This window comes from Phyllobates terribilis, unplaced genomic scaffold (genome assembly GCF_046119375.1).
Source record: "Phyllobates terribilis strain yellow unplaced genomic scaffold, ASM4611937v1 Scaffold_5__5_contigs__length_657084704, whole genome shotgun sequence".
Classification (NCBI taxonomy): domain Eukaryota; kingdom Metazoa; phylum Chordata; class Amphibia; order Anura; family Dendrobatidae; genus Phyllobates; species Phyllobates terribilis.
The window spans coordinates 419,580,585-419,594,318 of record NW_027362765.1 but is presented as its reverse complement, the minus strand read 5'-3'; the positions used below and the strand labels follow the sequence as shown (position 1 = coordinate 419,594,318).

At 39.3% G+C, this 13,734-nt stretch overlaps 1 protein-coding gene across 1 annotated transcript in view; it reads right to left on the bottom strand.

The window, feature by feature from the left end:
* Positions 1-12,799, bottom strand: part of ADGRA1 (adhesion G protein-coupled receptor A1) — a 1,149,356-nt gene extending 1,136,557 nt beyond the window's left edge. Inside the window, exon 1 of the mRNA XM_073685204.1 lies at positions 12,302-12,799. Within this exon, the coding sequence (XP_073541305.1) occupies positions 12,302-12,528 (227 nt within the window). The 5' untranslated portion in view covers positions 12,529-12,799. The remainder of the gene's footprint in view (positions 1-12,301) is intronic.
* Positions 12,800-13,734: the final 935 nt, after the last annotated feature.

Genomic DNA, 13,734 nt, shown 5'->3' with positions numbered 1-13,734 from the left:
TTATGTTATCAACGAATAGCACGTCAATTAATATTCTTGGTAAAAAAAAAAAGTGCCAGGCCTGCCATCTTGGTACTCCTTTTAGTCCCTGCCACAGACACACTGCAGTGTATTATACAAGTGACAATTTGATTGCAAAGTTGTCATCTGTACCGGATTTGCAAAGACTCCAGGGCTAAAAGGCCGCTGTTACGCTCACGCCTGGATCTTCTGGCGTGAGCATGGTTAGTGGTCCCACTGGGCCATGAACCGAGGAGTGCCTGTAGGGGCGTGACTAGGCGCCTCGCCAGATCCGACCCTTGCTCATACGGCGGCTTAGTCGACTCCATGAACCAAGGAGGGACGAGGGAGGTGGCTCAGGTGCTACTCCAGGGCAGACCCCGGTCAAACACCTGTTGATCCACACTGGGGTATGCATGAACGGGCAGGTACTGGCGGGCACAGCCGGTATACAGGCAGGCAGGTACTGGCTGGCACAGCTGGTATAAAGGCAGGCAGGTACTGGCGGGCACGGCTGGTATACAGGCAGGCAGGTAGACAGGCTGGATTGGTGACCCGTACAGAGTGGGATACAGGAGCAGAGCCGCAGGTGCGGACGGGAAGCAAAGCAGGGCAGGGCAGAGCCGCAGGTGCCGACGGGAAGCGGAGCAGAGCAGAGCCGTAGGTGCGGAGAGGAAGTAGAGCAGAGCAGAGCCGCAGGTGTGGACGGGAAGTGGAGCAAAGCTGCAGATGCGGATGGGAAGCGGAGCAGAGCAGAGCTGCAGGTGCGGACGGGAAGCGGAGCAGAACATAGCAGAGCCGCAGGTACAGACTGAAAGCGGAGCAGAGAAGAGCTGCAGGTGTGGACGGAAAGCGGAGCAGAGCAGAGCCGTAGGTGCGGATGGGGAGCAGAGCAGAATCACAGGTGCAGACAGGAACGCCACAGGAGTGGCCAGGTGGGAATGCCGCAGGAGCGGCAAGACAGGACAGGGCTCTGTTCACATTGAACAGACATGGTTGGGAAAATGCAGGAAGATAGCTAGAACACAGGATGTAGATACGGGGGCAGGGAAACGGGACCAGCAGAGCCAGATACACACAAGGTACTTGCTATGAAGTAGCGAGTGGACACAGAACTCACAAACAGAAGTACAGAGACAGCGAGTTGAAGTTAGGTACTGGTTCAGACACTGCAGGTAAGGAGGAAGGTACTGGAATAGACACAGGAAATAGAGGGAAGGATCTAACATATGCAAACAAGAGACAGTCTAAGACACAGTACAGACGGGAACAGACACAGGAACGAGATACAAGTACAGGCCTGGGTACTCAGCCCCCAAGGGGACAGGACGGGACTGGATGGGACTGGACTGGATGGGACTGGACTGGATGGGACTGGACTGGATGGGACTGGACTGGATGGGACTGGACTGGACTACTCAGCAGTTGCACATAGCATACTGAGAGAAAGTGTTGCTCAGGCCCCTCCCACTGGGCCGGGGTGCCTTAAGTACCCAGTGACTCACAGCAATAGGCTGCGGACAGAATAGAACTGCGCACACTGTTCCTTTAAGACTCAGGAAGTTCCAGTGCCACCGCCCTAAGCCAGCAGACAAGAGACATGCACAGAGCAAGTAAAGGAGCATAGAGCGCAGACTGGACTGGTAGGTAAGTTGGCTGTCTTGCATGGTGGGAGATGGTAAGCCATGCCAGCACGCCTTCAGGGATGTTACAGGCGCATTCCAAAATGGGTGTAAATCTTCATAGAAACGGAAGAGCATTCCGGGAGGAAAAAAGTAGAGTAGGACTTAACCATCCCCAGAAATGGTCCAGTCTAAGGCTAGAGTCCCACAACCGTATTTTTGCTCATCCGAGAAAATAGTTACGATTATGCTAATCACACTCTGATCAGAGTTTGATCACAGTTTAATCAGAGTGGAATACGATGTTCTCGAATGTGGAGACAATGGAAAACAAATTCTCCTTCTTCTCCATTTTATCAGTCTGAGAAAATCGAACTGGAACTCGGATGTTATCCGAATGTGGTCCAATTTTTTTGATGCACCCATTGACTTATATGGCTGAGTACGATCTGATTTACGGAAGCAAATCGTGCATGCTGCAATTGGACATATGTACGGCCACATAAAATAACATGGGTCTGAGTACGATCCAATGTTTTGTCTTATTGCACTCAGACCAAAAGTACAGTCGTCTGCACGAGCCCTAATATTGGGACTTTGAAAAAAAGCCTAAAAAATAGTTGGAAATGTTTAAAAATAGAAGCAAAAAAGTACACAAAAATGCCTTTCTTCCAGTAAGACTATTTTTTTTGTATTTTGAACCCTTAGGCTATGTTCATAAATCATGGGGTTTTTTTGCGTCAATTTTCTGCAGCAAAACCTGATCTTCAAGGGCATTTTGTTCAGGATTTTTCTTGCACTTTTGGTGCTTTTATGATGCGTTTTTGTGCATTTTTTCAGCATTTTTTTCACTATCCTTCAGTATCTTTTTATGCATGTACATAAAGTTCTGTGAAAATAAAGAACTCCATTCTATTTTGGCATCAAAAACGCTGAAAAAATGCCGAAACAAATTTTGGTGCGTTTTTGATGCGTTTTTTCAGCATTTTTTTTCACCGCCCATTACTTCCAATGGATGAAAAAACACCAAAAAACATTGAAAAAAATGCTGAAAGAAGTGACATGCTCTATTTTCCAAAAAAACATGCAAGGCACAAAATTCTGAACAAAAAAAAAACATGATGTGTGAACAGAGAATTCTGGTTTCTCACAGACTTTGCAAGTACAACCCCTGGCAAAAATTATGGAATCCCCGGGCTCGGAGGATGTTCATTCAGTTGTTTAATGTTGTTGAAAAAAAGGAGATCACAGACATGTCACAAAACTAAAGTCATTTCAAATGGCAACTTTAGGGCTTTAAGAAACACTAAAAGAAATCAAGATTAAAAATGTGGTACTCAGTAAGGGTAATTTTTTCAGACTAAGCAGAGGGGAAAAATTATGGAATCACTCAATTCTGAGGAAAAAAATTATGGAATCACCCTGTAAATTTTCATTTTCAAAACTAACACCTGCATCAAATTAGATCTGATCGTTAGTCTGCATCTAAAAAGGAGTGATCACACCTTGGAGAGCTGTTGCACCGGGTGGACTGACATGACAGTGCAGTATATAGAACAAGCAATCAAACAATTACAAGTTCAAGTGCCCTATGGAGACTAAGTGAACAAAAAAAAATGTTTTAAAAAGTATTTTAAAAAGAAAAATCAAAAAATTTAAATCACTCTCTTTTCCCAATTCAAAAATAAAGAAATAAAAATAAACATATTTGGCATTGTCGTGCCTGTAAAAAATCCAATCTATCAAAATCTAAAATTATTTATACTGTACAATAAAGGCCGGAAAAAAAACATGCTAGAATTGAAACACTTTCATCACCTCACTTCTCACAAAAAAATGCAATAAAAAGCAATTAAAATTGTTATGTATCCGTAATAATGTAAATAAATTACAAGTCTATCCATGAATATAACAAAAATATAAATCTCAGAATCTGGCGACACAAATCACAATTTTTTATACAGTTCAGATTTTTTTTAGCTATATATATATATATATATATATATATATATATATATATATATATGTATATAAAAAAATAAAATAAAATAAAAGCCTTATAATAAACCTTATAAATTTGGTATTGCTGCAAACATTGTGACCTGAAGAATCATATTGCCAGGTCATTTTTCACTAAACATTTAATACTGTAAAATAAATAAAAACTATGGCAGAATGAAACCTTTTTTCAAAGCAAACTACAGATCGAAACCTGAAGCTACATTTCCAAACCTGAAACGCGTCAATAAAAAACAACTTGAACTTCTCCAAGAATGTGGAACTACTCTTCCCAAAAAAGCAGCCTAGTCAGTATTATACATCTATACCTCTTCACTTACTGTTTTACATACACAAGAAGTTTTTCCTTCTGTTGGCGTTTCGAAGTATTAAAACTTCTTCATCGTGATTTGTCCTCATGAAGAAGTTTTAATACTTTGAAACGCGTTGGAAAAATAAACCACAATACTTTGATTTCGGTCTTCTCATCATAGTTCAACAGCAGCGCAGGTTAACCCATCTATTTCCATCTTCTGCCTTATCCTATGTGTGTTTGTCTCTTTTTTTGTGCTTCCTTGTGTAATAAATGGTGGCATTAAAAACTATGGCTCAAAAAAATAAATATAAACAAGCTCTCATATGGCTATGTTGGAAAAAAAATAAAAAATATTGAAAGAGAGTAAAAAAAAACAACGAAAGCGCAAAATTGGATAATTGCCGGGTTGTGAAGGGGTTAACATGTCTCCTATAACATTAATAGGGGACAGGTCTGATTCCAAAAGTGTAATGCAACTATAACTCGCTGTGCAGCTAAGTGATCATTACATGACAGAGACACATTTTTGGCCTATGGTAGCAAGTAATGACTGCAAGAAGAGATCTTAAAGACTGGGAGGAATTATTGCAGAAAGAATATTAAAAAATATGACTTTTGCTTACCCAATAAATAAGCTTTATTTGCTAAAACTGCTAACATCATGAAAAAATGTGCAAAAAAGTTGATGCCAGCCACAAACTTTTAATAAAGACCCTTTATAATAAAACTTTTGGCAAATTCTGCAGCCCGTCCCCCTCTTCCCCAGTATCCGACGTTCCCCTGTGTGTGTAACAATACCCTTCTTTATGTTCGGCATTGACCGTTTCCTGATATATAAATGCTCGAACAATTATATTCCATATGGTAAAAGCTCCTTTCTCTGTGGAATAATAAACTGGAGTGAAAACAGACCGATCGTCCGAGAGGAAATTCTTAAGACATGTCATATATTTATTTTTTTTCTGAGCAGCTATGGAATGAAACAGATTTCAGACTCCTTGTACATTCAGGAGCCGACTCGGGCGAATACATGTTCTCCCACCGCAAAACAGGCCCTCGTAACGGAGGATTTAAGCATTTCCATTGCCGTCTGAACCGCATTTGAATTACAGATGAGCATCGCATTTTTTACAACCCGCTTGTGGATAAAGTTTGTATAACGCTTAGTTGAATTAATAAACTATGTCCTGATGATGTTTTGCGGTAACTTAAACAGTTGTGATTTGCAAAACATAAAATCAGAAGCAGATTACAATTAAAACCTGGAAACAGTTACAATAAACTCAATAATGCAGAGAAAAAAAAATGGGAAAAAGGCAATCTAATAAGTGACAGTGAAACTCCAGAACGCATAAGTCTTAAAATATTGGGATCATGCATGAATGGCAACTCCCAAATAAATTTATCAGAATCTCTTCCTTTGGCCACGTGATTTCCCTTAAAAAAGACATTGGTGGACCAATGACATTTCAACTATGATATTAATTGAGGCACCTGGACATAAATTAGAACCTTTAAAGCTTTTATTTCTAGAGTAAGGGAGAACATTTCTCCTTGTGGAGAGTGACAAGCAAAGCCTGGCATGTCAGAATGAGGAGACTTATAAGCCATGCATGCTCATCTGGGAAATTAAATATGCAAATTGTCTCTTCAGAGAGGAAGAGGACTAGAACTCTAGCGCCACCTATTGGAAGTAGCAATCCTAAAAATCAATATGACTATTGTTCTGTTTTTATTAATTAAGGAATTTCTGTTCGTGTTTGTTGTGTTGCTGTGATACGACAATTTCTCTCGGGATCAATAAAGTGTAAAGTATCATATAAGTAGCTCACTGTCTATAGACAATGTTCATAGAGTGCCTGGTATCAGCTTGGTCAGCTGTGGTGTGGGCGGGGTTAGCTGTGGTGGGGGAGGGGTTAGCTTTCTCAGCTCTGCTTCATTTTATAGCTAAGAACTCTGATTGTGCCACAACAGACGGTTTTCCCTGTAACCTTTTCCCTATCAAGGACATAAAAAATATATCATGACTTTAAAGTGAAGCTATCGTCAATATTATGCCGCTTGAACCACAAGCAGATTTCGTACAGAATTGGGATTTCATACAGAATGAAACTTCAAACAGGTTCCCTTTAAATACTTGATGCAACTAGAATATAACAAGATAAGACCTAAGCTTTAAGTGCAATATTTGGGGTTTAGCAGATGTTTGAAGTTGGAAAGCAGGATGACAAGTTATTTAAGTTTTGGTGCTGTATCTATGTAAAAAAAAGTGATCGGGAGAAAGCTTATATCTGAAGGAAAGATTACTACCTGTTCTTGTCATCTATTCCCCTGTACAGCTTACAGTGAATTCAGGGGAGGGACAGGAACTTTTATTCATATTATCACCCTCTCTATTCCAAATCACATTCCCAGATCAATCTTTGGATGTGCATTTTTTTGTCTGTTTTTTTTAATTTTTTTTTAGCCTGTTTTTGATTTGCACCAAATTCTTCTTTTAATTTGCACCATTTTAAGTTTATTTTATATGTGTTCACTTTTTTTATGTTCTCCAATGTGGGAATGATCTTTGTTTTCCATATGTTTTGTTATATTTTAAAAAGTTGCAAAACTTTTGAGCAGATATTCTTCAGAGTCCCCCTGGAGTGATTTTATCTATGCCTGAATTTTGTGTAAGGTATGCAACATTTTAATAGAAGATGTTCCTTTTTTTTGCTTTAAAAAGGTGTGAAAAATAAAAAAGACACAAAAAGGACATTTTTTATTTTGTACAAATTTTATGAACCATGTTTGCCATTTTGGAGAACAAATACAAGATAAAAAAAAAGAAAAAAAATGAGTTAAAAAAAATATATATATATGAATTTGACCCTTAGAGGATATCTGCTCCCCATTTTTTCACACCATGAACTTTTATTTTTTGGAAGTATTCTCAGACTGACCTTTTGCGCACATGGAGGTATTTGGAGAATTTTTTTTAATTAGGTCCGCTCAAAAAATGCTTCAAAGATTCTTCCTATTCATTTCTATTGTAAAACCAATTTGCTGGTCATATATTCAGTCTTTTCAGCATTTTTCTTCAACTTAAGGTATTGAAAAATGACTGGTGTGAGAAAAGAAAGCACAGTTCTTTGAATCATTTCCTGATAGAAACTAAGCACTGTCCAATCAAAAATCTCCACTTCATTGAAAAAACTGTCCAAAACACTTGAAAAACTATTTAAAACTACTTCAATAAAAGAAAAAACTCTTTAAAAAAATTCCCAAAGAAAGAGCGTTTCCGGAAGCCCTTTCAATTTGTGTCTGCTTTCAAAAAACTGTCTGCATGTATCCTGAGACTCTCAGACCCAGCTTGAGACTTTTTTGCATATTTAACAAACAGTATGCTTTCATGTGAAACTGAATTTGTGTATCAATTGCCAGGTGTCTACTTTCACAAAATATATCATAGGTTTATAATATTATTTTTAATTGGTATGTGCCATGAATGTAAGAATTCTCCAAGTTAAGGGCTAACTTCTCCCACACTGTTTCTCGGATTCTGCGTTTTCCCAGATGGTTAATTTTTGTTAAAAAAAAGGCAAAGTAAGTTTGTTCCTCTTTATGTCTTCTTTGTTCTTCAGTGTAATTGGATTCATTTTTTTCAGTGGCTTTTCTTAAACTTCTCAACCATTACCGAGTGAGAAGACAATCTCATCCTCGTATCGTCTGGTACCATTTGCTTCATACGTCCATTAAACCAATTGTGGTTTTCGAATTCCAGTCCTACAACCATTTTACTGAGCCCAGTATCTTACACAATTATCTTCCTTCATCTCCGAAGATTTACAGAATATGTGAAGCCTCTCCAGGGGTAGAATTGATAGCAGAAGGTTTTGTTACTTTTATTGAGATTTTACAGATTAAATTTTGCATTTGAATAATATAGCTTTATTGAATGATGTCCCCTTCAGCCACATCTAGTCCCCCCTAACAGGAATCAAGTAACATTTTATGCTCATTGACTGCTCATTGTAATTGCTTTACTAACCAAACTTGTAGATATGGAATGGCCCCGGGGTCCATCTGAGATGATTTGCTGATTGTATGAGTGGTTTTTTTTACTGTTTATAATGAGCTAAAAGAAGAAATGGAGCATAATATTTCTTCATACTACAAGTGATTGGTTCTCATCTTCATATTTCCTTAGAGCTACACAAGGCACATAATGATTCCTTGAAGGATATATCCATCATTGTGGACTTTGTTAGGAGTTTAAGAGCAAAAAATGGCTTAAAAAGAACCTCTCATCTTTCTGATTGGATGACGATGGCACATTGAGTGCTGATTACAGCTTAAAGAGATTGTTTTTTTTAAATTGTTCTTGCCTCCTCTACCCGGTGACCGATTTTTGTTCTGTGCATCCTCCATGATACTGCAGTATTAGGCACCTTAAAGGATGAGTCCAATATTTCGGAAACCTCTTCTTAAATGCTTTAGTCCCACGTGTAAAATAAAAAAAAACATTATAATCACCTCCTACACCGTCCCAGCGAGGTCTCCCACTGCTCGCATGACATTGTTACGCTAAGCAAGGGCATATCACTCAAGAACCTACTGCAGACAATCCAAGTTTCGTATGAGTATGAGTGCTGCTGCCCATGAGCGACTGCTGATGAGCAGCAGCACTCACATGGCAAACTATGAGGTCAAAGGAGTTACGTTTCTCCTTGTGCAGAGTGACATGCCTGACATGCAAGAGTAAGGAGACTTATGGGCCATGCAATGCTCCTCCTATGCAAATTGCCTCTTCAGAGAGGAAGAGGGCTAAACCTTTAGTGCCACCTTCTGGAAGCAGTAATCCTAAAACACAATATTGACCCTTTAAGGAGCCATGGCACAAGACTTAGGATAAAACCCAAACCAGAATCTTAATTTACAGACATGTGTTTTGGGGTGTTTGCTCCTCCTCAGTGAAAAGTATAAGCTCTGATTTGGCATTTTGATGGCATAACAATGTCATGTGAACACCAGGAGACCCAGCTATAACATCTTTGGAATGTTGCCTATGCAGTAAATGAGTATAAGGTTTTTTTATTTTGAAGGAAGACTACAGCATTAAAAAAGGTGTTTTCCAAGTATTGGACAATCCATTTAACCAACATGATAAACATGTATGTAAAACCTATATCCATATTCTAACACAACAAATCTACATACAAAGTTGAGTACTGTAGTAAATCCATTTTGTTACATATTTTGTAGTATCTGGAGTTACGACTTGTACTATAGTCCAGATCTGTATTCACTATTTCACTGGATACCATGGATAATAATCAAGAAATAATTTTTAAGACACACCACTAACAATTTATCAAGCTCCTGTGATCTCATGGAACAATTAGGTTTTTCTAATGAAGATGTTTCCCAGAATTCCAATCAAATTTCTGTGCAGATTTTTAATTGGCAGGGATGCTATGACATGAAAGTAGATCTGTCACCAGATTTCATAATAATATAATATAAATAGATCTTTTAGGCTGGATGGGGCTTGTGTTCTGACTTTGAAAATCCATGTCAGAATGGCTGTATGATCTTAAGATATAAAAATGACTATTTCATGAGTCCAAGTATTCAGTCTCTGTCCACCAAGCCAGACTGACAACAGCAGCTTATACTGAGCAGTGTGAGTTTTCAGCAGCAGCAGGGAAGAGGAACACTGAGGAGGTAATCAGGCAATTCAAGCTTGGAAAACAGAAGCTAAATTTTACATTTCAAAAAGGATTATACAGCGATACTGACATGGATTTTAAAAGTAAGCACAGCAGTCTCTTCAGAAATTATAACTACATAATAATGTATAATGTATGTCTGTGTTAACATTATGAGGGCTGCAGAATTGTGAATCTAGCTGTGGAGAATTAGAATATATTCAAATGCAGCAAATTTCATTGCAGAGACTTTTAAGGCTGAAAACTGTCCCATTCATCTGAATAGGGATGTTTTGGCGTCAAGCATATGGATTTCTGCAAAATTTGTAGTCTGTGATCTGCAACAAAAAAAGATACTAATCCATCAGAACTCCTGCTTGGTTGCGATGACTTTCTCTGCTCTTTCCTTCCCTTCACTCAGTGTTAGAGATAACAGAATGGAGAGGAAGGGGATTCTACACAGATCTACAAGATAAATACTTAAAAGCCAAGTTAATTTTCCAGTAAAATCCCCTCAACGTCACTAGACGCCATGCATACGGGTAGATGAAAATGATGAGAATCAATGTGCATCTGCACTGCTCCTACTAGCAAATACGAAAAACAGAGAGCCACAAAGGATCTTTGTTAAAAATGATAAAAATGTCAATCTTTATTAATATACTCGTAAAAACAATCATAAAACACAGCAAACAAAGATACAAAAAAGCATGACAAAATGCACCAAATAAAGCTATGAAAAAACAACTCAATAAAACTGGGGGGATAAATACACCACAATGGAAAAGTTTAAATGCTCATTAGCATAAGAGCCCCTACTAGGGAGACTGTAACATATTCAATACATATCTCAATACATATCTCAAATTCCTTTGCTTCCCAAGGTGCAGACTCAAATGCATATTAGCAAAAATCCATATCAATAGCCAAATGGCTGGTAATTTCTTCCCTTTTTTTTGTGGTGGGACCCCCAGGAAATGAAACACTGACATCACTACTCACTTTCCCGTGAACAAAAGTAATCGAAACGCGCGTAGGGGACAGCATTTCATTCCCTGAGGGTCCCACCACAAAAAGAAGTTACCAGCCATTTGGCTATTGATATGGATTTTTGCTAATATGCAATAGACGTCTGTACCATCTCAAGGCACCTGTAACAGTCTGGCTAAAAATCTTTGATACCATCATTTCCCCAATCCTTCTGTACAGCAGTGAAGTCTGGGGTCCAGTCTCGTACCCAAAGTGATCAAAGTGGGACGCTGGACCAACAGAAATATTCCACCTAGAGTTCTGCAAACACCTCCTCCAAGTCCATCAGAGCACATCAAACAGTGCCAGCAGAGCTGGGCCGATATCCGCTACAACTTGTGATCCAGAAGAAGGCACTATCATTCAAGGCTCATCTACAAAGTAGTAGTCCTAACTCCTACCATCACAAAGCCTTGCTACACCAGGAAGGCCTAGGAGAAAGAAGCCCCCCAACACAAATCACCCTAAGCCAGAGTGACCAAGCCGCCAACCTGCATGGCCTGACACAAGGGGATATCCGGAAGATGGTACACAAAGGCAAAGAGGAATATCTCAGCATCTGGAGGAATGACATTACCAAATCACAGAAATTGATGATATACCAGAACCTACAGAGGGAATACAAACTGGCCAAATATCTAGAGAAACTCGCAAACCCCAAAGAGTGACAGAGCCTGAGCTGGTACAGACTGAGAGTCCATTGCCTACTCATCGAATCCGGGCGGCACCGACAGAACTACATGCCCCGAGAGCGCAGACTCTGCCAGCAGTGTCCCCAGGAGGCTGTGGAGGATGAGGCCCACTTCTTGCTGAGGTGCCTCAAATATTCAACAGTGAGGGACACTCACTTCATGAGACTGTCCGATCTCCTCCCAGACTTCACCTCCATGGAGGAGGAAGACAAACTGCCTATACTACTGGGGGAAGAGGAAAGTGCAGCGGCCATAGCAGCACAATATGTCAGTGCCCGCCACAGACTAAGAGGAGCCTGATAGGTCATGGACTCAGATACCCCATCCTGGATGTGTCCCTATCCCCATCCCCCCATTATTTTACCACTTGCTTTGGCAATGCTAACATGTACTTAGTCATCTCAATAAAGCCCATTTGATTTGATAGAGGTATAGATAGACAGATAGATAGATAGATAGATAGATATGAGATAGATAGATAGATAGATAGATATGAGATAAATGTGAGATAGATAGATAGATAGATGGATATAGATAGATAGATTGATATAGATAGATAGATACATATGAGATAGATAGATACATATGAGATAGATAGATAGATATGGGATCGATAGATAGATACATATGAGATAGATAGATAGATAGATGTGAGATAGATAGATAGATGTGAGATAGATAGATAGATAGATAGATAGATGCTGGGACTTGTAGTGGTAATGCGTGCTGGAAATATAGTTCCACAATGTATAGTATAGACAATTTTTTTTATTTTTTTTATTATGTCTGATTTGAAGAATTTTCTGCAAATTGTACATTTTGCAAATATTCTCCCACCACTACACATTCAATATCCTTTAAACAGTTTTATTTGCTCAACCTGAAAATTCCTGCATGCAGAATACATAGATACAAAGAGGTAGTCATTATATGTGCAATCCTCTGGGTACTCACAGGGCCACTGTTTTGTTGGGAAGTAATGCGGGCGGTATGGTTTCCACTAGCTCCCCTCCATTGCACACCACTTTGATGAGTTTCTGTCGCCCCAGTCCCTTCTGTCGCTCCGCAGTGCACAGGCAGCTGTCAGTGATGAGGTCCGGACAGATCCTGCTGGCGAGCGAGCTGCCTACAAGGGCTAAAATCAGGAAGCAGCTGACCAAAAGCAGATGTGTACGATCCATGTTAGGACATCTTCAGACGTCAAACTTTCCAGATATTTTTTTAATTATTATTATTATTTCCCATTAAAAAAGTTGTGAGAAGTTATAACTGCACACGGAGCTGTCTGTGAATATATGAGGGACATCATGAAACAATATCCTGTCATCTCACTCCAATCAGCTGTCAGGGAGACAAGTCGCCTGCGAGCCAAAGTTTATCAGAACTTACAATAATGCTGGGGAAAAGTTGTACAGGAAAAAGTGTGTTAGGCTATGGCTGTCAGCAGCCCTTTCCATCCCTCACCCACCTCCTCCCCTTCTCCATCCCTGCGTCCAGCCCACTCACTTCCATATCATTGGTCCCTCTAGTACATTCACAGCTACTACACGGACATTGACAATATATCTCCCTGACCAGAGCACAATGGGATTGTATCTCATCATATATCAGATCCTCACTCTACCCTTTACTGCAAGAAAATAGCAAATCTCCGAGAAAAACTTGTAAAAAAAGTAATATCTTACATTGTAAATGCGCTTAATGTAACCAATCTTGGATTTCACAAACTTTTGTATAGTTTTATAACTTTATTAGTGTCATACATTTGTTCAGGAAGGGGCCTTTGAAGCCATGTTTTGTTTTCCTCTCCCCTGCCATGAATTTTATTTTGTAATTACATTGTTGCATGAGGTCCAGAAGAATTTTGGAGGGATGTGTAGTAATATTTTTATATATATATAATTTTGTAGCGTATATCAGTTAGGGTTTTATTTGTATGATATTTTTTTTTAGAATCCAAAATGCTTGAAGAAGAAATTCTGTTATTGATTTTCATCATTCAGCAAAAAAAATAGATTAGCGTTATAGTATAGGTTATAAATGCTACATGGATATCAAATAAGTATGTATATGTGTATATATTTTGCTAGTAGTTGTTACATGCACGCCACCTAAGTTCAGATAGGGGCGAGACCAGTTACATGAATTCATTGGAATCCTGGGGGAACCGTTGCTCAGGGCGACCATAGGCTGCAGCTTCGCAGGCACTCAATAAATTCAGTTGCTGACCAGACACATCTGACAAGGGTCTTCATAAAAGGTAGAACAGTAACATTTAATGAGGCACGGCCAGTGCAATGCAAATGTTTCTTTGAGCAACAGGCTCCAATAATAACAGTACAGTCTCCTTTGCAGCACAACAATACACAGTATATTATCCGGTAGCA